Source organism: Rattus norvegicus, chromosome 4 (assembly GCF_036323735.1).
Source record: "Rattus norvegicus strain BN/NHsdMcwi chromosome 4, GRCr8, whole genome shotgun sequence".
Lineage (NCBI taxonomy): Eukaryota > Metazoa > Chordata > Mammalia > Rodentia > Muridae > Rattus > Rattus norvegicus.
Genome location: NC_086022.1, coordinates 171,702,842 through 171,726,634, shown reverse-complemented (window position 1 = coordinate 171,726,634; position 23,793 = coordinate 171,702,842). Strand labels below are relative to the sequence as shown.

The 23,793-nt window shown below is 45.2% G+C and overlaps 1 protein-coding gene and 1 pseudogene across 2 annotated transcripts in view; both read left to right on the top strand.

The window, feature by feature from the left end:
• Rerg (RAS-like, estrogen-regulated, growth-inhibitor) overlaps nt 1-13,841 on the top strand; it is a 108,475-nt gene extending 94,634 nt beyond the window's left edge. Inside the window, exons 4-5 of one of the 2 annotated variants that reach the window (NM_001398929.1) lie at nt 10,524-10,597; nt 12,120-13,841. In NM_001398929.1, the coding sequence (NP_001385858.1) occupies nt 10,524-10,597; nt 12,120-12,527 (482 nt within the window). In that variant the 3' untranslated portion in view covers nt 12,528-13,841. The remainder of the gene's footprint in view (nt 1-10,523; nt 10,598-12,119) is intronic. The other variant, XM_006237582.4, reaches the window with a different exon arrangement.
• Nucleotides 13,842-21,561: 7,720 nt separating this feature from the next.
• On the top strand, nt 21,562-21,945 carry LOC134486650 (ubiquitin-like; annotated as a pseudogene).
• The last annotated feature ends 1,848 nt before the right edge of the window (nt 21,946-23,793 follow it).

The following is a 23,793-nucleotide window of genomic DNA, read 5'->3' as shown; positions in this document are numbered from 1 at the left end:
GATCAAACATCTGTGTGCAGATGCAGGACAAGTGCAAGCAGAAACCTTACTGTGCCCTTTCAGCTTCCAAAGATCGGAACAAGTAGTGTTTGTGGGTAAAGAAGGCAGAAATAGTGTTCGTGTATAAATGTGGGCCCCTTTGTTGTATTTTTTCAATTTTTGATAGTGTGTGTGTAGGTCAGAGGACAACTGACTGGAGTCAGTTCTCTCCTTCACCATGCGGTCTCGGGGATCAAACTCAGTTCCTCAGGTTTGGCCGAAAGCCCCTTTGCCTACTGAGCCATCTTGGCAGTCCCACTGTTTTAACTGTATGCTTCTTTAGTACACATTCACTGTACGCAATATTGAGTTTCACATAGGCAATTTCCTGCAAATGTATCACACATGAGATCGCACATTCCATTAAAAAGGAAGCTTGCCTCTTGCGCTTTGCGTATTTCCGCCGTTCGTTCTGTGTGTGTTTATGATTTTCTCCCCTGCATTTGACCCTTGCTTCAGGTGCTAAAGGTGAACGAGTTATCCGACTCTGATCTGGGGGCAAGGAGCGTGCTCTTACTCATGCGCAGAGAGGTCAAAGGTTGGGTGCCTTCAATTTCCACACTGTTTTTCAAGACAGGGTCTCTCACTGAACCTGAATGGCCGGCCTGTCCCCGGATTGGATTCCCCATGCCCCAGTGTTGTGCTGTTATTAGGTTTTTATGTGAATTCTAGGGATACAATCCCAGACCTACACTTCACCCACTGAGCCATCTCTGCACATAAAGACTGCTTTTTTGACCTCGCAGTCTAGAAAAGAGTCAGAGAATAAATGACCACAGTTAGCCGCTGACAGGTGCAGAAGGAAAGCCAGCAAGGAAGAGAGAGAGGGCTCTGTTGACTGATTCCTACAGTGCTCAGCCTTGGACTCTGCCTGGAACTTATTTACTTATCTCGGTGAGGGGGAGGAGGTGAGGACTCAATCCCTGTTTTCGAATCAGCCATCGGATTTCCTGTCATTAGTTACACAGCTCCAACATTCTCATGGGACTTGTAACGCCATCCTCAGATACAAGTAATTTTAGTTAGATGCAGTTTAAATACCCAAATGCCATCCTCTTTTGTTTCCGTAATTACTTATTTCTCTTTATTTTCATGGTGTGCTCTGTCTGTCGTGCTGCGCTGCCTGGGGGACATTTCACGCAGCCATATGCAGTACATTGAACAGACTTCCTCCTGACTCTCCCCACTTTTTTCTTTTGATCACCCCTGACTCCTGTCAATCCCCCCACTTCCTCTGAACAGCTCTGCCTTTACTCTCCTGCCGTGTATACTTACATAATTTTATGTATCTATATGTTGCAGTAAAAAATAAAAAAGGGGGCATGACCCGGTTCCCACGCATCACTGTGCCACGCTGGGCCCCTGGTACTGTCGGACCCGGGGGGTCGCTCCCTGCCGTTAGTTCTGGCACCGTAGGACCATATAGAACTAATCCTAGTTTATCTCAGTGGCGGCTGGTTCCAGTGCGGTACCGTGCCACATTAGCCTAGCTGTCTCCTAGCCCCAGCGGTCTCTCCGCTCCCATTGCTAGTCTCCCTGGCCAGCCCTGGCCAGCCAGGAACTCTGGTCCCAGCCACCCGGGAACATCAAGACTCAACAAACTGTAACCAAACAACCAGATTTATAAGTTAAATTCTCAATCTACAATACATCCACAGAATAAATTCACTGCCAATGAATAACGATAGAAACCGCCCGCCTAGACAGCTAAAATTGACCTAGACCAGCTGGATCTGGATCGTCCTGCTCTGTCTTCTCCATCTTCATTCTGTGGCTCCTCCTTCTCCTCCTTTCTTCCCAGACTTTTCCCCGCCTACCCTTCCTTCTCATCCAGTGATAGGCTATGTCTTATCCTGTACCGCCTTTCTGGATAATGACGTCATCCTACATCTAGATAAAACCAATGAACAACAACCGAGAAAAAAGTAACGTGTGAATCTGTTAATCCGTGTAGATCACAGCCATCTCCAGTTGCATCCATTTTCCAGCAAATGTGGTATTTCCGCTCTAATGGATGAGCGATGAAACCTCCCCTTGTGTGTATATATTTCTCTGTCTGCACCTCCATTGCCGGATACCTAGTGAGCTTCCATAACTCAGCCAGTGTGGAGCAGTGAACCCCTCCACTCTCTGTACGGTATTGCGATGGATGGGAGCGAGCGTGCATCTTCCTCCTCCGCTCTCTGACAGCAGTGTGCTGGCAGCTCTCCCTGGCGCATTTCTCGAGGTCGGTTTCAGAGTCTGTGATAGCATGGCATGACTGATTAGAACTGGCTGAAACCATAAATTATTTCTGAAGGCTCAAATCTTTATTATATTCAGTCTTTTTTTTTTTTCTTCTTTTTTTCGGAGCTGAGGACCGAACCCAGGGCCTTGCGTTTGTTAGGCAAGCGCTCTACCGCTGAGCTAAATCCCCAACCCATATTCAGTCTTTTTAAACAGGAGTCTGACGTATCTCCGCTTTGGCAGACCGTCTTCTGTCTTTGCTTCTTAAAAGACTATTACACGTGACTTTGTTAGCAAATACATAATTGTAAATTTCCAGATTTGTATCTGGTTAGAAATGTCACCAGACACCTCTGTGAAGATTCAGAAAAAAAATTATATGCCAACATATCAACGCGACCTACTGAGCGAGATGAGAATACAGGGTGGTATTTTATGGTTTTGCTTATCTAAATATATACCTTTCTAACACAAGCAGGAAAAGAAACTAAAAAAAGCCCCACGTTTGGAATACAACACTTCCCTGTCTAAAGTGTAAAAGGAAGAATTAAATTTAATTTCAAGTTTCTGAAATTATTTTATAAGCACGCATTACAGAATAGTTCTGTCAGTAGGAGAATGCAAAAAGTCTATTTTCATGGGTAACTTTCTTCCCAGTGTATTCTCCGACATTACATAAGAACGAGGGAGAAGAGAAATAGTTATTTCTTGAGAAAGTATATTTTTAAATATTTTGTTTATCAATTTTTATTTTCAGCACACTTACAGGCATAGCGGTGCTCCGAGCTGAAGTAGTTTGCCTGGATGTAAAGATGGGCCTGGTTTTGAAAAGGAGCCATTGCCTATTGTCTTCCCAACTATGTAAATCTGCCCCAGGGTATTTTTCTCATTTGCATACGTTTTATAGTGATTATCTGATCCTTTCTGCGATTCTTGGCAGTCGGGTTAAAAACTGCTTGTCTCCAACCTATCTATACATCACAACACAAGATGAAGATTACCAAAAAAAAAAAAAAAAAAAAAGAAAGAAATAGGACATTTTTAACTCTCTCTGGATGTGTGTGTTCTAGGAACGGATGTTACTCTTTTTAATTAGTCTTTGGTGAACCCTTTTCCTTCTGTCTTACTCATACAAAACAGCAACAGCTATCAACAGGAATGAGTCTGCCCTGGTATTCTGAGGTGTAGGCACCCTTCCCTAGGAAGTGGCACAGCATAGAGTGACCCTGCACTGTGCTGCTCAGAGAGGACTTGGCTGTTAAGCAACCAGAGCCTTCCTCCACCTCCAGGAGAAACAGGTGACTCACTGGCCGGTGACGCCGCCATTAGCTCGCACACTGGAGACTGGATCTGTGTGGGCGTGAACACTGAATACCTGTTAATTTTCCAGCACATGGGAAACTGTAATTCATAGGATCCAAGAGAAATTAGCATTTCTTGGGCTTACCTTCCTATTCCCGTAGGAAAGGACTGGATCTTCATGGCACTCATGGTCACTTCATGAGTTTCAAAAGAGCCAAAGAGCTGGCAACCAAGATTACAAAGCAGAATGGTTATTTGTGATGGAGAAAGGAAGAGGGCAGGGGGCCTTGTCTTCTTGAATTCTGATTACCGTACCTTCCTCAGAACTTGAGGTAGTGGGTTTCTTGATTTTGGACTTTAGTTGTTTCATGGAAAGCTGAAAATCATTAACACCATCCCACATCCTGAGAACACAGAATAGTTACAGCTTCTGAAGTGATCCTATAAAGATCCTATAAACACTCGCCCTAGTTTGGCTTTCTGTTGTTTCGATAAACACCACAACCAAAAGCAACTTGGTGACTGTCTTAGTCAGGGTTTCTGTTCCTGCGCAAACATCATGGCCAAGAAGCAAGCTGGGGAGGAAAGGGTTTATTCAGCTTACACTTCCACATTGCTGTTCATCACCAAAGGAAGTCCGGACTGGAACTCAAGCAGGTCAGGAAGCAGGAGCTGATGCAGAGGCCATGGAGGGATGTTTCCTACTGGCTTGCTTCCCCTGGCTTGCTCAGCTTGCTTTCTTATAGAACCCAGGACCATCAGCCCAAAGACAGCACCACCCACAAGGGGCTGGGTCCTCCCCCCTTGATCACTAATTGAGAAAACGCCTTATAGCTGGGTCTCGTGGAGGCATTTCCTCAAGGGAGGCTCCTTTCTCTGTGATAACTCCAGCTTGTGTCAAGTTGACACATAAAACCAGGCAGTACAGTGTGGAAAGAGTTTATTTGGTTTACATATCCCAATTACAGTCTACCCTGAGGTAAGTCATGGTGCAGACCCTTTGCCTAGGGACAATACCATCCAGTGGTCTAGGCCCTCCTACATCAATTGGGAATCCAGAAAATGTCTTACAGACATGTCCACAAGCCAATCTGATGGAAACGCGCCCTAAACTACGATTTCTTTCCAGGGACAGCTGGTTTGCGCCTAGCTTGCCATATCCAACCAGCACACTGGTACAGTGGCCAGTGGGTCCAGGCTTCTACATTTCGGGCCCAGCGTTTTTCTTCTTTGCTTTGTTGCTGTTGTCATGTTGAATTTGTTTATGAAAGGATCTATCCTGATGATTCTAATTATAGGCGCAAGCCAGGGGCGGAGGGGAACTGTACCCGTTTCATAAAGAGGGAATTTTTTGTTTAAACTTCAAGTGTTTTGAAGGATGAAGTGTTGGGAAATACCACAATCCTTTGTACGAATGATTTTCATTTCCCTTACATTTCTCTCAGCTCGCCATTGGGGTTCCTTGTCAGAGTTCAGCCCTGGTTTGTTAGTGACACCGAAAATTACCCCTGAAGCTCATCAGATTTGGGATGTGGCCCATTTAATCAGGAGCTAGCAACCTGGATGGTAGGAGGTAGATTCTGGCTGTGGACTAAAGAGAATCCATAGATATCTAGTCCCAGTCGAGGGTTGAATCCCTGCCTTGTAGAGGCATGTTACCTCCCCTCCCCCAGAATGTTTTCAGACACAAGAATACAAAGAAAGGCTTCCAACACGATATCGTGTGTGTGCCTCTACTGACGTGGGTGTGTTGGAGGCCTGGAGAGAGGAAGAGAGGGAAGGAGCGCTTCTTAGTGTCAGGCACTACTGTCCTGGGACAAAGATGTTACATGTTGTTTCTTAATGGTGAGTTGATGTCCTTCTACACAGCAAAGTTGAGCTAGGAGTAAGGGAAGGACTCAGGAGACATTACAATCCTGTGGGCTCCTCTGTGCTTGGTTCACCTTGCCTACCTTGGAGCTTCTAGTTGGAAAGGCTCAAGCAGAGAGGTCTCTCAACTGGACGTCGTAGCAGAAGTGTTCAGCCGCACCTTAGAGCAATTCAGTAACACCGCCGCAGGAAAATGGGAGGTAGTCATGTGACGAACAGGGCCAGAGAAGTGACTCTTCATCTAAGACAACATGACTGGTTTACAGCCGGGCCAGCAACAGAACTCAACTCAGAGCGATTTCCACTCCGGCGTAAAGCCACACAGCCAAGCGCTGCTGTTACGGCGCAGATCACGTGGCCCTGCGGCTGTGTCATGACGTGCAAAGCAGCTAACTCCGTCCAAGGATTAACTACATACAAACAGCTCTGAGTGTTCTACCTTGCCAGAGTGTACAAAACGCATGCCGCTTTACAGAAATGTCATGGAATGCATGCTTTTTTAGGTCTTAGTAGTAGAAGTCATCGGTTAAGGAGGGTCGGATGTGCCCATGGGTGCAGGTGTCCACTGAGCTGGAGGCATCTGGTTGACCCAGAGAGGAGGTTGTCAGCTGCCCGGAGAAAAAGCTCACTGCCAAACTGAGGTCCTCTGGAAGAGCAATATACATTCTCAACCACTGGGCAACTTCCTCCCCAGGCCCCCGAATGCATGCTGTAAACCATTTTCCTTCATCCACAGGAACCCTAAAGGTAATTTTAATATACCTAATTCAATTATGAAACACATGTTTGTTTTAGAATATTTCTTTTGGAGCGCATCTGGCCACAGATCTAATCAAACATACCCACAGTGCTTCAAAGAGGCTACCGATCCTGTTAGTAAAAAGAAAAAGAAAAGAGAATATGTAAACGGTCCAAACACATGTGCACCCTTTTGATTTTTTTCTTCTTTTTTCTATTTTTTTATTTTTCTAGAGACAAGGTCTCCGAAAATCCCCAGCTGTCCTGGTACTCATTGTGTAGACCAGGCTGGCCTCACCACACCCGGCTTTTCTTTGAATTTTAAAACAGAGGAATAGAATGTACGTGTTGGGTTTGAATTGTCTCTCCCAAGCTCGCCCGTTCATAGCCAATATTTTACCTCTTGAAGGGATATCTTCATTGTCTTGCATGTAGAGAAAATGAATTCATAATGACAGAAAGACACGTGAGTGATGTATGCTGAGGACAGTGTGAAAACAGTATTCATCCTGGAGGAAGTCGGTCCAGCACCTGCTGCTGTGTCTGCGGCGGACATTCCCTCATTTCCTTCCTTTCATTTCATTAACAAACAGCCGAGGAATCACAGAACTTCATGCAAGTTTCATTCTATTTTGTGCTGTTCATGCGCACACGCATGTGCACGCGCGCACGCACACACACACACACACACACACACACACACACACACACACACACAACATTGTGGCCTTTTGCAGCTGAGACCCAGAGCTCATTTGTCTTGGGAGCCACAGAGAGCAATGTCCTTTCCTCTGGGACAAATTTTAGTACAGAAAGATGGATGAGAGCCGGGGCTTCTGTTTTCCAGGCTGCAGGGTGGATGCCAGGCGTCTTGAAAGGGGAAGTCAATACAAAAGTCACAGAACAGCCCAGGGGGAAGGACCGTCAGGGCGTGGATGCCTAGTACGTGTGTGGCCAGCTGGGCTTCTCCTCCGGCCCAAAGACTCAAGAAAAAGAAAAGAAATTATTGAGGAAACACTTGGAAGCAGTTGCTGCTGAAAATGGCATTCAGAGCATCTGGTCTCAGAACGCCAAACCCTGTCATTTAGCATAGAACAGAGTGTGGTCCTGAATGTTCTTCAGATGAGACTCCTCATGTGTGGATCATGAGTTCCAGCAGAGGGACAAGATTCGAAAACACGTTTATTCCCGTATGCTGAATGTATTTTCATTTTAAAATGACAACTTTTCAGAAGTGGTGTCAACTGTGCAGTTTCGTGTCTGTGGTGACTGTCACGGTACTAATGTCACCTAGATGGCTAAGCCCATCCCATTGCAGGCTTCCTTTCCAACTCTTTGCCTTGGATAGACAATAGTTCACTGCAAGGCAATAGGCCAGTGGTCTCTGAGAGCTTTAAAGTCCTAGAAGGAAGGAAGGAAGGAAGGAAGGAAGGAAGGAAGGAAGGAAGGAAGGAAAAGAGGGAGGGAGGGAGGGAGGAAGGAAGGAGGAAGGAAGGAAGGTTGGTCTGTTGATTGGTCGTTTGTTGGGTTGGTTGGTTGGTCATTCCAGAAGGAGTTATCTTGAAGGATGAACAAGTTAAGCAATGGTTCCTAGTCTGGTCCCCAAGCTTGTTTGATTAGGTGCTTGGGTGATCAGCACTCAGAAATACCCAGTTAGTAATTATGTTAGATGGCCTGCTGTCTGTCCAACCTCCTCAATGGAAAATGTTTGAGTTAGAATTCCCGGTTTTATGCTCAAATATAGAATGGGCCTACAATTTTCTTCCTCTTCTGTTTTCTTGTTGTTGTAAAAATATATAAATAATAAAAAGTAACGGTGTCTTTTACCCACTAGCTCTGTACCGAGGTGCCCAGATATCTGCTAGGTATCTTGGCAGAAACACATCCCAGCCGCACACATTCCTACACTCAAACCCTCACATAAAAGAACACACACACAATAATCTTAGATCCAATTGGTAAGATATAATCGCCCACTTAAACATACAATGCCCGGTACTATCCATCCCTTGAGAACATTAATAACAACCTGTAAATACACAGAGCAGAATCTTAACATCACCTGCCATCTTGTCCTGCCACGGCTTCTCAGCCTCTCTCCTCCGCCCTGTCTCCTCCTCTCTCCCCTAGTCTCCTCCTCTTCCTTCAAACTTCTCTCCCACCCATCCTTCCTCCAATGACAGGCCTCCTTCTATCCTGTACCTGCCTCACCTGTGACATCATCCTACATTTTCTTATTGTTGCTTTTGTGCCACTTGCTAGCAGAGTTGGCATATGACCTGTGTCTAGATGCCACATCTGCGAGTTCCCTCCTTGAATCATTTTTTGTTTGTTTGTTTGTTTGTTTATTCTGGTTTCCCTCTCCTAGAATTGAATACTTAGCTCACGGTTTTGTCAGCTTCCTTTTGTCACTGAAATGTTTGTTAGTTAATCTGGGCTTTGATGTTGTCTCCACCTCACCCTGAAAGGACAGACACACGAGAAGCATCTAGAATTGCAGTGCGGGATGGCTTCTAATACAGTGCACGGATGTGTCTGAACCGCCCACATCCTGAATTTATTATCTCTAATAAAGAAACTCCACGTTAACTGAGCCACGTTCTTTCATGCGGAGGGCGTGTTGTTTTTCTCTTAAAACCTTTTTCCTTTGCCATCAGTATCCCTAAAACTCACTGTAATAAGCACCTTCTTTTGGATATTTTCCCCTTTCAGTGACTCTTGCACTCAGAAATTTTTAGATATTCCAACCTGGGCTGTTTCCACAGCCCTGTAGCTTTTATTCTCTCCACTGAGACTCACGTCATAAAGAATAAGATTTATAAATCTGTTATCCACATTTCTTAGGAAAGTTTCAAACCGTGCTTTCCTTCTTATGAGCTCCGGACATGTTCTGAGGAAATCCCCCACGTTCACTAGCCTGGTCCGTCACTCCGGGCTTTTATTTATTTATTTATTTATTTATTTATTTATTTATTTATTTATTTATTTATTTATTGCAGCTCTTGTCCTGGTCCGTCACTCCTGGCTTCTTTTTATTTTTTATTTATTTATTTATTTATTTATTTATTTATTTATTTATTTATTTATTTTGCAGCTCTCGTCTATGGCCCCAGTAGCTGACAATGCTTTGATTCCCATTCTACTTACAGGATGAGAGCCACATTCATGACTGCTCAGGCGTCTTGTATCTGCCATCTTCTTATCCCTGCAGGGCTTGTGGACCCCTCCACTGTGGACCCAGCAACTACATCTGGTCCAGGGCAATTGCTGCTGTGTGCTTTGACCAGACAACATGAAGGAGGGATCTGCATTATCCCATCCCGTGCATCCCTTCAACACCTTTATATCTTGGGTTACCATTCTTCACCCCTACCAATCACACACTCGGCCGCCTGCCTGCTGTCTCAAGGTCCCCAGTAGTGTTTTATCATGAGTTCAGCCGGTTGCAGTCTTGGGGTCTTGGTCAGGTTTGGTAGTTGTTGTTTGTAAGCTAAGGATATGAAAGTCAGGGAAAGCTTGAGTGTAACAGGTAGCAGTGGGAAATCATCCAGTGAAGAACGGCAAGGAAACATGCGGAGTGCGGCAGACAGGGAACGGTCACGTGTACAGCAATGAGGATCGACTTTTTAAAGAATCTCTGAGGGTTTTCCTCCCATCATTTAGGGTAGGCTGGTTTGAACAAGGATGAGATGGTGATCGCCCCACAGCTGTTACAGCATGGCCTGATCAGACTTGTCCCGTCAGACCCATCAGCCAGCTGCCGTGCCCTGGTGAATGTGAGGGAAAAAGCCTTGTTTTAAGCTCCTAGGCTTCTGACTCAGGTCAGGAGGGAGAGGAAGAAGCTGGCCATCTTAGAAGTTTGCCATCTCTATCCATCTAAGTCCTGGCCTCTCCCTCCTGCCCACCCTCCTGATGTCAAGGGTCTTTGCACTGTTAAAATAGAGATACAAAGGGGTTTTATGTTTTAAAAAAATTACTTGTAGGAATATCAAGACAGAAATAGATTTTGTGTGGAATTGCCTTTTTCATTTCATAACGTAGAGACCTCGTCTAATTTAAATGGAAAAGAGCACTGGGAGGCTGGCCTCACAGGAGAGCAAGATGCAGCCTGAGGAAAGGGAGAGAAAGGAGGCAGCCAGCAGGTCGGATCGGTAGAGAGCTCTGTAGAATGTGAGGCTGTTCCTTTGTCTGTCTATCCTTCCAATCTCTCTTCCCTGAACAGCTCCCTACCCCACCCCCACCCCCACTCCACCCAGGCATTGCTACAAAGGCAGGATCCTCTTTCTGTGCCTGATTTCCCACTTCAAGGATTAAATTCAATCTCACAAGCGCCTTTCTCATTCTTTTAGAATCAACCTACCGACACCAGGCAACCATCGACGATGAAGTTGTTTCTATGGAGATCCTGGACACCGCTGGCCAGGTGAGTAGGAATTCAGCCGAGTGTTTACTGCATCAAATAAAAAAGAGTAAAGTATGTATAATTTTTTTAAAAGCTAACATATTTTCTATATATGACTTTTTATGACCAAATGCTGGTATGTCCCATTATCTAGACACACTATATATTAATGAATATGTAATTAGATCCTTGTGTACGTGACCCTATGCCTCAAGAAGGTGCTGAAATATTACAGTGGTCACAGACCATCTAGGGTGGGCTCTCCCTCTATATTTGGAGGATTGAGGTGCCAGTGCATTCATAGGTCTTTATAACCAAACATATTTTGGGAATGCTCGGATGAATTTAAACAAGCATCTCTATTAAAAAGGATCCCTAATGTCCTCACGTGCAAAGCGAGTCTTTGAGAGAGCCTTGGCCTGCACTCCAGGTCTCCGTGACCACCACACACAGGCTTGTGTGCGTGTTGCATGACTATGTGGAGACATTCCCTGCAATTCTTGCCTGCAAATTTCCTTTGACATTAGTCAGATCACGTCTTACAAAGACAGGGAAGTCTTAGCTCCCAAATGCAGAAATGACCACAGGAGCGATGGTTAGATGGCCAGGCATTTTCACAGTGCTGTAACAGTGACCTGTGACCTTTGAAGGGACTTGAATTAAAGTGTTTAATCGAAGAAACGCTCCTGAAATTAATCATAACCCTTTTGTTGTCATCTCTCCATCCTTATGCATGGGCCTTCACACAGCACTGAGCTCGCCAAGAGAGGCAGAAGCCTCTAGAAGAGGAACCTATGAAAACAATACTTTTTTCTCTCCGCTTCCTCCCCTCCCCCTCCCTCCTCCCCCTCCCCCTCCCCCCTCCCCCTCCCTCTCCCCTCCTCCTCCTCCTTCTCTTTCTTCTCCTCCTCACCCCTCCCCCTCCCTCCTCACCCCTCCCCCTCCCTCTCCCCTCCTCCTCCTCCTCTTTCTTCTCCTCCTCTCCCCCTCACACCCCCTCTGTCTCTCTTCTCACACATTGTCTCATGATCCCACAGCCTGACCTTAAACGGGACGTCTTCTTAGCCCTGCCTCCCAGGTACTAGGATCTCAGGTGCATGCACCTCCAGAACCGGCCAGCCACACCTTCAAACTGTGTGTTCTCTTCTCATGGAGAAGCACTCACCTCTTTGACAGTCACCACAGAACTTTCATCATCGACACTAATGTACAGCACAGATTAAGGCATTGGGATGGGGGACACCTCGTCCTCGAGTTTAAACACTAGATTATTTATAGCTTATTACTGGTTTCTTTTCTGTTCCTAGGGTTATCAATTGTCTATACACTGAACAAGAAGGCTATTAAGACCCATGGGGGCGAGCTGTACTTACCTTCTAAACTAATTAAGAAAATAAGTTCATCTAGGAAAACAGCCAAGACATTTTAATGACAAATGGATATGAGGCGAGGCTATTAAGGGATTAGTAGGCAGTAACCGTGCGTGCGCACTTTGGGATTAGGCCTAGGTCTCCTGAACTTCAGGTCTTTTCTTTGCCCACAGGAAGACACCATCCAGAGGGAAGGGCACATGCGCTGGGGGGAAGGCTTCGTGCTGGTCTACGACATCACCGACCGAGGAAGCTTCGAAGACGTGCTGCCGCTGAAGAATATCCTAGATGAAATCAAAAAGCCCAAAAACGTAACTCTCATCTTGGTCGGAAACAAAGCCGACTTGGACCACTCCAGACAAGTGAGTACCGAGGAAGGGGAGAAGCTGGCTTCGGAATTGGCTTGTGCGTTTTACGAATGCTCCGCCTGCACGGGAGAAGGGAACATCACCGAGGTATTCTACGAGCTCTGTCGCGAGGTGCGTCGCAGGAGGATGGTGCAGGGCAAGACACGGCGCCGCAGCTCCACCACACACGTCAAGCAAGCGATTAACAAGATGCTCACCAAAATCAGCAGTTAGAGGCCCTGCCACACTGTGCCGAAAAGTGGGAAGGCCTTCCTGGGTCTTCTTTTGCCCCTCAACCACAGCCAAGATATTCCACTTCTTATTCTGAGTTTGGGGAACGTCAGGGTTTCTCGTGGTTCCCGATCCAGTAAATGCTGGGAAATTCTCGAGTGTCTTCTGCAGCCCCGTGCTGGGACAGTCTCTCTCTTCCCTGCTTGCGTAGGATCGGTGCTAGTGTAGTTTGAAGATGTAACCACCAAAGACGTTGAAGTGGCTGGGTTCGCGGAAGCTAATTTTAGGGTATCTCTGCCTGCTTAAATAAGCTGCAAGTCTTTTCAAAGGCATTTTAAGATTCCGAATGTCTGGTGAGAAGGTTAGCAGAGCGATTCGAATGGGAAACAGAATTCTAGTTCCCATTCGAAGTGAGGATTTTTTTTATATCGTTATTGTTATTATCTTACTTAAATTATGGGGCTTTCCTTTAACACTTTATTTCATTTTTAGGTTGAAATGGTATCACTGACTTTGGCTTTGTGATGTAATTGCCCATTTCAGTTCAAGTTGGTTCTCTCTCAGCGATCTACAGCAGTCCTTAGGCACCATATTCTATTATTTCCTTAATAACAAAAGAAACAGGACCCACAATTCGTTCCCTCCTGTGGCTTTGCTCCCCCAAACCTGGGTGATAAGAAAAAGAAAAAAACAAAACAACAACAACAACAAAAAAAAAAAAAAAAAACCCACCAGGAACCTTTGTACCAAAGCTCGACTTCAGTGCATGTTCGTAGGGGAATTACAATTAGAGACACCTGGTTTGTTTACTCTATTAGCACCGTAGCGGGAAGGTCGCCCTCTAAATAAGACAATTATGATGCTTCGTTATTCCTCCTTGGAAACCAAGGCAGAATCCCATGCAGTCAGAAAGAGTCAGCCTCTGATTCAGTAAGTTGCCCACATGCCTCCTCCTTAACCTTTTTAACCTTTGGGTAAGATTAATTCACATGGGGGAATTCAGAGAAATAATGGGTGAGTGAAATTCACCATACCTGAACAAGCGTGTAAAAAGCGGATGCTTGACTGACTGAAGGATTCTTTAACTGCCCAGAGTTTATGACTTCTCTTCATTTCCTGCCCCATATACTGAGATTTGGGCACTTTATTTCAGGATAAAATATATATCTTTTACGATGTCTGTATTTATATGTATACTTATAAGTATGTATAAAATTTGTAAGCATCGAAGGTTTTAACTCACCAATGTATTTGAACAATCTGGTGTAACTGACTCCGTTTTATGTGATTATAATAAAAAATATAATTTTCAAATTCTGTCGAAATTCCTTTGTGAACAGTTTGTAAGTTTAGGGGAGGCTTGGGAAGCAATTGAATTGCAGAAGGAAAAGCCAATGAGCTGGATTTGAGCTGGATTTGAGCAGAAATCAGCTCCTGCTAATAACAGTGGATGCTGTTTTTACAATTCTTGGGGACGTTATTCCTTTTCTCTGCTAATCGTTGCAATTATTCTCAGACAGTGGTGCTGTGATCACCGAGACGAGCTGCAGCTATTGAGCCAGATGGGAAAGGAAGTGATGTCACCAAGTCTACATGGCTCTAAAGGGTGGAGCCAAAACACGAACGGAGAGAGTCAGAGTCAGCGGTCCACACAATGACCGCAATAATCACAAGATGGCGTGATTAAGAGAAGAACCGTGTCTTCTTTATTCTCTTGTTCACCCATTTACTGTAAATGTTTGCATTTGCCGAATATACAAACTTGTGTGGCCCACTCGATGGCATAGGACCTGAATTTAAGGAATTCGTTGGAACAGTCTAGGAGAGAGGGTGAAAACCTTCTGAGTGGTAGAAACAGTGGAAGGAAAATACGCAGACCTGAGAGGTGAATGACGAAAGCAGGACCCTGAAGGAGATCCGAGGGCCACGGGTACCGTGTCTAGAGGAAGAAGGGAGGGTAGGAAAGTTGAAGGAAAGAGTTGAAAGTGCACAGAGGGTAAGAAGCAAGCCAGAAGTCACTCACGTTCCAGCAAGAATACCTGCTACGGAGTGAAGTGAGGTACGGCCGAGGTGACTCCTTTTCAGGGATGTTCAGTGGACGATCCCAAGGGAACGGACAGGCATAAGGGACATTGCTGTTTGCAGTCTGTCACCTTCTAGAGCCAGGCTTTTTCACGCTCGAGTATCTTTACTAGGAAATGTGGCTCAGGCAGTGCCTGCTAACGACAAACTCCTAAGGTGGTGAAAATGTCTTTTTGAATAAAAAATTGGGATGAGACTCAGCAGTTAAGAGCATGTGCTGTCATTCGAAATGTATATAAGAAATACTCAAGTTAATTAAAAAAAATCACAAAAAAAGAAAATGAATAAATTAATAAAAACCACATATGTGATCCATGACAAAGTTTTAAAATAATATGCAAGAGAACCATTAATAGGAAAAAAAAAAAAAAAAGAAGAGCATGTGCTGCTCCTGCAGAGCCTCTGGGTGTTTCCCCAGCACCCGGGAGAAGGTTCACAGTGCCCACCATTCCAGTCCAGCGGATCCAGCTCCCTCTTTTGGCCACCACGGGCATTACACATATGGGTATACATGCATACACCCAGACAGTACTTAACACTGAAAGTAAAATAAACATAACGAAACCAAGGAAGTCAAAAGTGCAGCCAGCACAGCAACTACGCAAGACCTGGGCATATAAATCCGTGCAAAAATAAAAATTCCATCTTTTGACTAATGAACACGCACGCAAGTATACTGCTTATAACTAAGTCAGTTACCCCTCTCAGAACCCAAGCTTCTACACAAATAAAGATTACGAACAAACTGATTCTACCACTCGTTTGAAAGTTTAGCTTCATTTTGATGAATGCTAGCGACACAATATGTCGCTAAATTTGTTTACTAAATTTGTTTAGTAAATTTGTTTACTAAAGTAAGGATGGTGTCCTCTCTTCCATATCAAACGCATGCCATTCATGTAGCCACAGTGCAATGCCAAGAGCCCTGTTTATTTTCACATACCGAAGTTCTAAAAAGAACTTCTTTCAAATGATAGATTAGATCCTGAGAGCTCACGGATAAAAAAAATCAGAATTTGAGGATGCCAAGTTCATCAGAATCTGTGGTCCATCAGATCAGCTAAGCACTGACAGGTATGATTCAGGCTGAAACGAAGAGCGAAGAAGGGCTTCACTGGTCACTTTCCCACCCCAGAACCAACGTGAGGGAAGGAAGAGCACACGGGAGAGGGTATCTGGGCTCACAGTTTAAGCGAATTTGGGCCATGATGGCAGGAACGTGACGGGAGCTTGTTCGAATCTGGGCCTCAGCTTACGGGAGGACATTGCTTACATTCGACTCGTGTCTTCCCCAGTAATCCTTTCTTAGTCTTCTCTGGGGATTCTGAAATTGCTCTTCAGGGCACACTCAAAGACAACCAAGTTTTCTGGTGAACACTAACCAGAACAAGAATTACAGATCCATGGACGTTGAGAGAAGCATATACAGGACTGGGAACAGTTTGTGTTCCCATCAGCCACACAGGAAGAACCTCGTAATGCACAAATGATACACGGGAGCTTGGGAGCACAGGGGAGGAGGAGAACGTTGTGTGGGTTGTGAGACCAAGTCATTATTTCTTACCACTACTCTAATAGAATTTTAAAAAGTTCAAGACTGAATCCCGGTAACCTGGTTTTTTGTTCTGGAAAAATATCCAGCATCCTTTTGCAAAAGTATATGAGCAGATTCTGTATTCGACATACGTCTGGAAATCAAGAAGGTTCTAAAATCTGACAAGAAATAGGATTAAAAACCAGTAAATAGAAACAGAGTGGGAGATGCTGTCATTATCAAACAAGGAGGTTAAGACGGCTTTACAGATGGACCCCACGGATTCATGAAAGTAAGGAGAGGTCAGATTGGATACTGGGAAACTCTAATCAGAGAGGCAGCACAGCAATCGGAATGACAGAAATGAAACAACAAGGAAGAAAGTGACCGTAGAGTTAGAACACAGCAGAGCAACATGTGATGTGAATGAACTCTCGAAACAGAATTACTATCAGTGGGGCAAGGACTAATAGTGGGCTAGAGAGGTGGCTCACTGGTTAAGTGCACTGGATGCTCTTCCAATATTCTATTTGGCTTCAGTGTGCACTGGCACACATGTGGTGCACAGATAGAAATGCAGACAGACACCCATACACATGAAATGATGTAGCCAGCAAAATAATTTAACTGAGCCAGGCAGTGCTTGCCCACACCTTTAATCCTAGCACTCGGGAAGCAGAGCCAGGTAGATCTATATGAGTTTGAGGCCAGCCTGGTCTACAGAGTGAGTTTCAGGACGGCCGAGGCTACACAGAGAAACCCTGTCTCAAAAAAAATCCGACCCCTCCCCCAAACCACACAACAACGACGACAATAATAACAAATCAGCAATAATTGAGAAAACCACCACTGAAAAGGAAAACCAAACTATAAACTTTCAGCTCTTAAAAACTCAAAAGACTCCAGTGTAAGGGATTGGGTTGGGGGGAGGTTCTGATACCAAAATCTAGTTCCCTAACTGGTACTTGATTCGTCAATAAAGAAGACTGGGAGCCAATTGCTTGATGGAGGTACAGGTGGGACTTCTGAGACCCAATAGGAAAAGGAGACACAGGGAAGGAGAGAAGAAGGATGCTGCAATCATGTGTGAGGCTTTGGGCAGAGCTAGGACCTGCATCCTCCTCAACGGGCAGATGGCCAAGGACATTTGGCAGGGGCTCGGTAGAACAAGCCACTAAGTTTAGGGCAGAAGGAGAGATAGGAAGGGCGCGCATTTCCAAGCAGGAGATATTTGTGCCCCGCAACTGTGCGTAGTGGACAAGATGTAAAGTAAGAGAGTTATCTGTGTGTCTTTTGTCTGGGGATTCAAGGGTCTCGGGTGGAGCTGGTGGTAAGATCCCTCACCCCCCACCCCACACCCCCGCTGGAGCGGAGGTGGGTAGAGAGACTGTGTCCGGGCTGGCAGTAACTGATCCTGGAGCTAAGCCGAGTGGAACAAAGGGAGCTGGGAGGAGCTGGTAGAGTGGCCGTGATCCTGGACAAAGGCCTTAGCATGTTTTTAAAACTGCATGCAACACTCCCGCAATAAAATCATCAGATACTAATAACATAATTGTTGAAATCAAATTGTTGAAAGACAGTGAAGAAGAGGAGATTTTAGAAGATGCTGAGGGAGCAGAGATGCTCATTGTCTAGAGGAGCAAAGATGGGGATGAGGAGCGGCTACCTGTTCTGCACAGCTGGGCAGACCCAGGGACACTGGAGTGAGGTTTTATTTCAATTTTAGAAGAAAACATAACTTAGAATGCAAGGGAAAGTGTTTTTCACCGCTGTCTGGGGCCCAGTGGCAAAGCAAGCCTGAGAGGACCACAGACACCCAAGAGCCCCTGGGCCCCACTAAGAGGAGGAAGTAAGGAGTGGAGAGATGGGGGAGAAAGAGATGCAGAAGGATTTGTGCACGGTGAAGAGAAGTGGAACTGGAGACTCAAGGGAAGTTGGAACAGCCTGATGTGAGCAGGTGGTGGTGCCACCAAAAGCCCTGGCCCGTGCTGCCTCGAGGGCTATGTCTGGGTCCTTGTCCCTGCAGCAAATGCCAGGGTGGTCTGGGCTACCACCTAGGGTCGGATTGGTGTCTGAGCACTATGCAGAGCTGGCCCCTACCCCTTGTCTGGGCATCGTGGGATGGTTAGCCCCGAAGGCATGATTGTGGGAGAGCTGGCCCTGTCACTTGTCTGCCAGTGGTGTGGGCTAGGGAGAGATGCCCTTCCCCTTCTTACTTTCAAGGTGCTAAACTCACTCTCTCGGTTTATAAAATCCAGGGCCTCAACCCAGGGAATGTTGCATCCCACCTAAATGCTAGGACTTCCCATATCAATTAAGGAAACCAAGACAACGCCCACAGGTCAACTTGATCTAACCAGTCCATCACTGAGATTCTGTTATCGGGTGGTCATTCCATGTTGTAGCAAATTGAAAATTAAAACTATCACACTGCAGGTGCTCAGATCTGGGAGGTCCAGTGGCAGCTCTTACTCTAAGAGGGCTCCTCACTTGCTGTGAGGTCAACTGGATGAGCCAGACTCCTTGACATCTGCTTGAAACAAAGTATCCAAGTCTCCAGATTTTCATTCTTACCTCTTTCTATGATCTTAAGAAAGTATCCATATTTTATGCTAAAATAATAACTTCAGTTAAGCCCTTTTCACTGAAGATAGCTTGGTTATTCTGTGACGGAGCACTCTCTCTCTCTCTCTCTCTCTCTCTCTCTCTCTCTCTCTCTCTCTCTCTCTCTGTTGTATACATGTGTGTTTTGAAAACACTCACTCATGTATGCTGGTTGCAAGGCCAAAAGCTGATGGCGGATATCTTCTATTATGTCCACTTATTTTTTGAAACAGAAATTCTCAGTAGATAAGGAGGTCTCCATTTTAGTTGCAGCAGATGGCCAGTGGGTCCCTGGAATGCTCTAGTCTTCATTCCCCAACACTGACCTTCCACATGCTATGATGGTTTGAATGAGGATGGTCCCACAGGCTCATATGTTTGAATGTCTGGCCCTATGTTACTGGAACTGTTTGGGAAGGATTAGGGGTTGTGCTCTTGGTAAAGTATGAATGCTTTGATGGGGAAGGTGTGACACTGTGGTGGGCTTGAGGCTTTAAAAGCCCAGCGGGGCCCAATCTCCCTCTCACTCTGCCTGCAATTTACCAACCAGACATGATCTTTCAGCTACTCCTCCATCACCATGGGTGTCTACCTTCCACCCACTGCCCACTATGATGATGATAGACTAAGCTGAAAATCTTAGCAATCTGAAAATACTTAGCAATGTAATTAAATGCAAGCAAGCCCCCAACTAAATGCTTCCTTTTATGAGTTGCCTTGGTCATGGTGTCTCTTCACAGCAATAGAACAGTGACTAAGACAGTTACCTAACCCTGTGTGCACCTTTTTTTTCTCCCACATGAGTACTAGGGATCCTAACTCCAGTCTCTGGAACAGAGACCATTTTCTATACTGAGCCATCTCTCCAACCCTGAGAAAGATTCTGAAGGATAAAGGTTGTCACTGTAAGCTAGTGAAATTCTTGACGAGACCCATGTGGTAGTCTTCCATGAGAGCCAGTAACATAGTCATAAAAACTTTCATCTTGTCGTTATCTCCATCTTCTCAGAGTTTGAGGAGTCAGGGGATTATTGCAAGAAGCAAGTCTTACACAGAGACAAATATAGACTGCCGACTGAATCTATTCCCCAGGCTTCAAAGTCAAACTGTGTGCCAGTGACATCCAATTTACAATTTATGCTCCCAACTTTTGCCGGTAAATTAGCTTTTTGGAATGCCAGATGCAATTTCCCTGGAAAACAACATTGTAAATCTCCTCTAGGTTCCCCCAGTGAGTCTGCAGCAGCCTACTTAAGCCATATAGAGCGCACTGCTTTTCCTCGGGGTGTAGATCAGCATCTCAGAAAGATTAAAAATACTTCCAGCATCCCCTCACCTATCCTTCAATTTCATGCTGACACAATTAGGTCGCCCTTCCTTGAACTCTTGACTGAACACCTTCATTTGGGGGATGCTTCAGATTGGAAATCTTTGATGACCGTGGTTGATAAGTTAAACAGAGCTGACTGGTGCGATTTCAAATAGCATTGGAAAGTAGAGAAAAATAAACAAAAGTTCTCTGTGTGTGTGTGTCTCTGTCTCTCTCTCTCTGTCTCTCTGTCTCTGTCTCTCTCTCTTTCTCTCTCTCTCTCTCTCTCTCTCTCTCTCTCTCTCTCTCTCTCTCTTTCTCTCTCTCAAGAAAAGATGCCTCTAGCTACACAAAGCAAGTGTATCTTGGTGTAAAACAAGCAAAAGGGTCTCACTCACTGCCCAATTCACCAGGATTCCCAAAGGTCACTTTTTGAGGCGATGTCCTGCGACCAAGTAACTTTTAAAGAAGCCTGGAGAATGAATTGATCCCAGCATTCAGGAGGCTGAATCAGTCAGACCTCTGTGAGTTTGATCCCAGCTCAGACAGCATAAGCTGTTTAAACCATCTTGGGCTACATAGAGACGCCCTGTAACCTCTCGGAATCTCTAGTCTCCACATCACACTGCCATAAGAGAGATGGGATTACAAATGTGTGCTACCTGGCCCAACTCTACATAGGTTCTGTGGATTCAAATTCAGGTTCTTGCTGGCAAGCATTTCCTGTACTGAACCATCTGCCTGGCCTTGATAGTTTTTATGTGTAAGAAGGAGGGGGTAAAGAAATGTCTCAGTGTTAGGAGCACTTACTGCTCTTTTAGAGGATTGGTATTCAACTTCCAGTATCCATTATGAGCAGCTCAAAGCTGTCTGTAACTCTACCTTCAAGGGGCTGAGTATTTTCTCTTCACAGACTCTCTGACATAGTTTAGATATGGTTTGAGTGGAGTTTAGGTCCCACTGTGGCAACATTGAGAGGTGGTACCCCTTTAAGAGGACACGTCCAGTGGAAAGTCTTTAGCTTTTCAGCTAAATTCCCCCCGGGTGAATTCATGTGTTTCTGGGAGAACCATAATATTATCGGAATGAACTGTTGGAAAGGCCCCTTGTCTCTCTACATCTTTCTTCCTGTCTCCTGGGAGATCTCTCTTGCACGTACTTTCTTGGTATTAAACAGAGCTATTCAGACGGACTTAGAGTCTACAAAATGGTTTGCTAAGAAGTCTCCTTTATTTATGCCACCCCTAGTATCATGTATCCTGATACCTAGAATTCCCTTTTCTTCCCAGGATCGCCTTGAACTTGAAGCAGTCTCTGTGCCTCAGCCAGCCTCTCAGGAATTGTGGTTGCAGATAAGAACCATGGCCTCTGATTTCTGAATGCAGGGTTTCCAGGTGGCTTGATTACACTCTTTATGAACGGACATGCCAAACTGCTATTTACATTTTTCACTTAAGGCTCAAAGCTCTCTTTCTCTTCAATGAGGTGGGCGAGCGGCATACACCAACATGCAGATCTTCGTGAAGACCCTGACTGGCAAGACCATCACTCTTGAGGTCAAGCCCAGTGACACCATAGACAATATCAAGGCCAAGATCCAAGACAAGGAAGGCGTCCCCCTGACCACCAGAGGCTGATATTCGACGACAAACAGCTGGAGGATGGCCGCACCCTGTCAGACTACGACATCCAGAAAGTGTCCTCCTAGCACCCGGTGCAGTGTCTGTATGATGGCATCATCGAGCTGTCCCTTCATCAGTTGGTCCAGAAGTACAACTGTGACAAGATGATCTCCTGCAAACACTGTGCACGCCTGCACCCCTGTGCAGTCAACTGCCACAAGAAGTGTGGCCACAGCAAAAAACCTGCGCCCCAAGAAGATGGTTAAATAAAGCTGGGGCCATACCTGGCCTGTGACACTGGGACCAAATAAAGTTCTCCTCCATCAACTGGAGCAGTTAAGAAAAAAGACTTATGAGAGACAAGGGACCAGGATCCAAGCAAGACTGTCTTCTAGACTTGAATCTGGACCTGCATCCATGAAATCTCAAACGGATTCTGTGTGACGATAATAGTTAAACAAGAAGAGGTCACAAATTTCAGAAGAAGGAGGTGGGGCCTTGGAAGAATCAGAGGAAGAAGGGGGGGTGGAAATTACGTGAGTAAAGTAATCACGCACGAAATTCTCAAAAAGTAAAAAGAAAAAAATTAGAAAAAGTAATGAGATTGTTCCGCATATACAAACGATTTGAGTTATAAACTCAAATGTCTTGCTTACTTCTGAGAAGGCCTATGTACAATTCCCCGTAAAACTCAACAGCGTCTGGAAGACTTAGCATACAAGATTTTTTTTTAACAAAACTTTAGTTTAAAAATATGTTCTCCATACTGTCTCCAGTAGACAGGGTGAGCTGCATACCTGTTCTTAGTGGCAGTCTTTAAACACAGCAGAGTTTATTGCTTAAAGCCCAGTCTTTGTCTATATTTTTACTTGAATTATATGGGGTAGTTAATATGATAGACTCGGATGCTGCAAGAAATCCTGTGGTGTAGGAGCCTGTGTCTCGAAGAAGAAGGACGCCCAGCTTCGTTCGTCAGCTCAAGCCATTCGAAAGCCAGCGCTAACCACTTGAACTTTAAAGTTGACTTTGCTATTTCCCCTTAGTCCATTTTACTGACCTTGGTAAAATCTGAACCATGAAGGAGCTGAGATTAAGATGTGATTAGCCACACTAGCTTTCTGTCGCCACTTTTTTACTCATGATTTCATTTCATACCTCTGCTGGTTCTTTTTCAAAAAGTGGGTCTGTAGCATATTAGCGTACCGCATTACTCAAAGTTCAAACAGTAAGAAACATGTGCCTGAGTCAGCCAGTGCACAAAAATCAAAGCTTTGTGTTGTCCTTGCAAAGGTCGCTTGTGGGCTGGAGAGATGGCCCAATGGTTAGGAGGGAGGAGTGCTCTTGTAGAGGGCCAGAGTTTAGTTCCCAACATCCATGCTACTCATCCACAAGTAACTTAAGCCCCAGGGATCTGATGTCTTCTGGACTCTCTGGGAACCTACACACACACACACACACACACACACACACACACACCTCACACACTCACATGCACACACGCACAGAGACACACAGACACAGACAGAAACACACTCACATGCACATACACACAGAGGCACACAGACACACACAGACAGAAACACACAGACACAGACAGAAAGAAACACACACACATACACGCACTCACATGCACATACAGAGATACACAGACACAGACAGAGAGACACACATACATGCATATGTTCTCGAATGCACACACAGTTCACACACTCACATGCACACACACAGAGACACACAGACACAGACAGAAACACACTCACATGCATATACACACACACACACACAGAAGCACATAGACACTGACAGAAACACACACATACACATACACATGCACATACACACAGAGACACACACATACAGACAGAAACACACTCACATGCACATACACACAGAGACACACAGACACAGACAGAAACACACTCACATGCATACACACACACACACAGACAGAAGCACATAGACACTGACAGACAGAAACACACACATACACATGCACATACACACAGAGACATACACATACAGACAGAAACACACTCACATGCACATACACACAGAGGCACACAGACACAGACAGGTAGACAGAAACACACATGCACATACACAGAGACACACAGACAA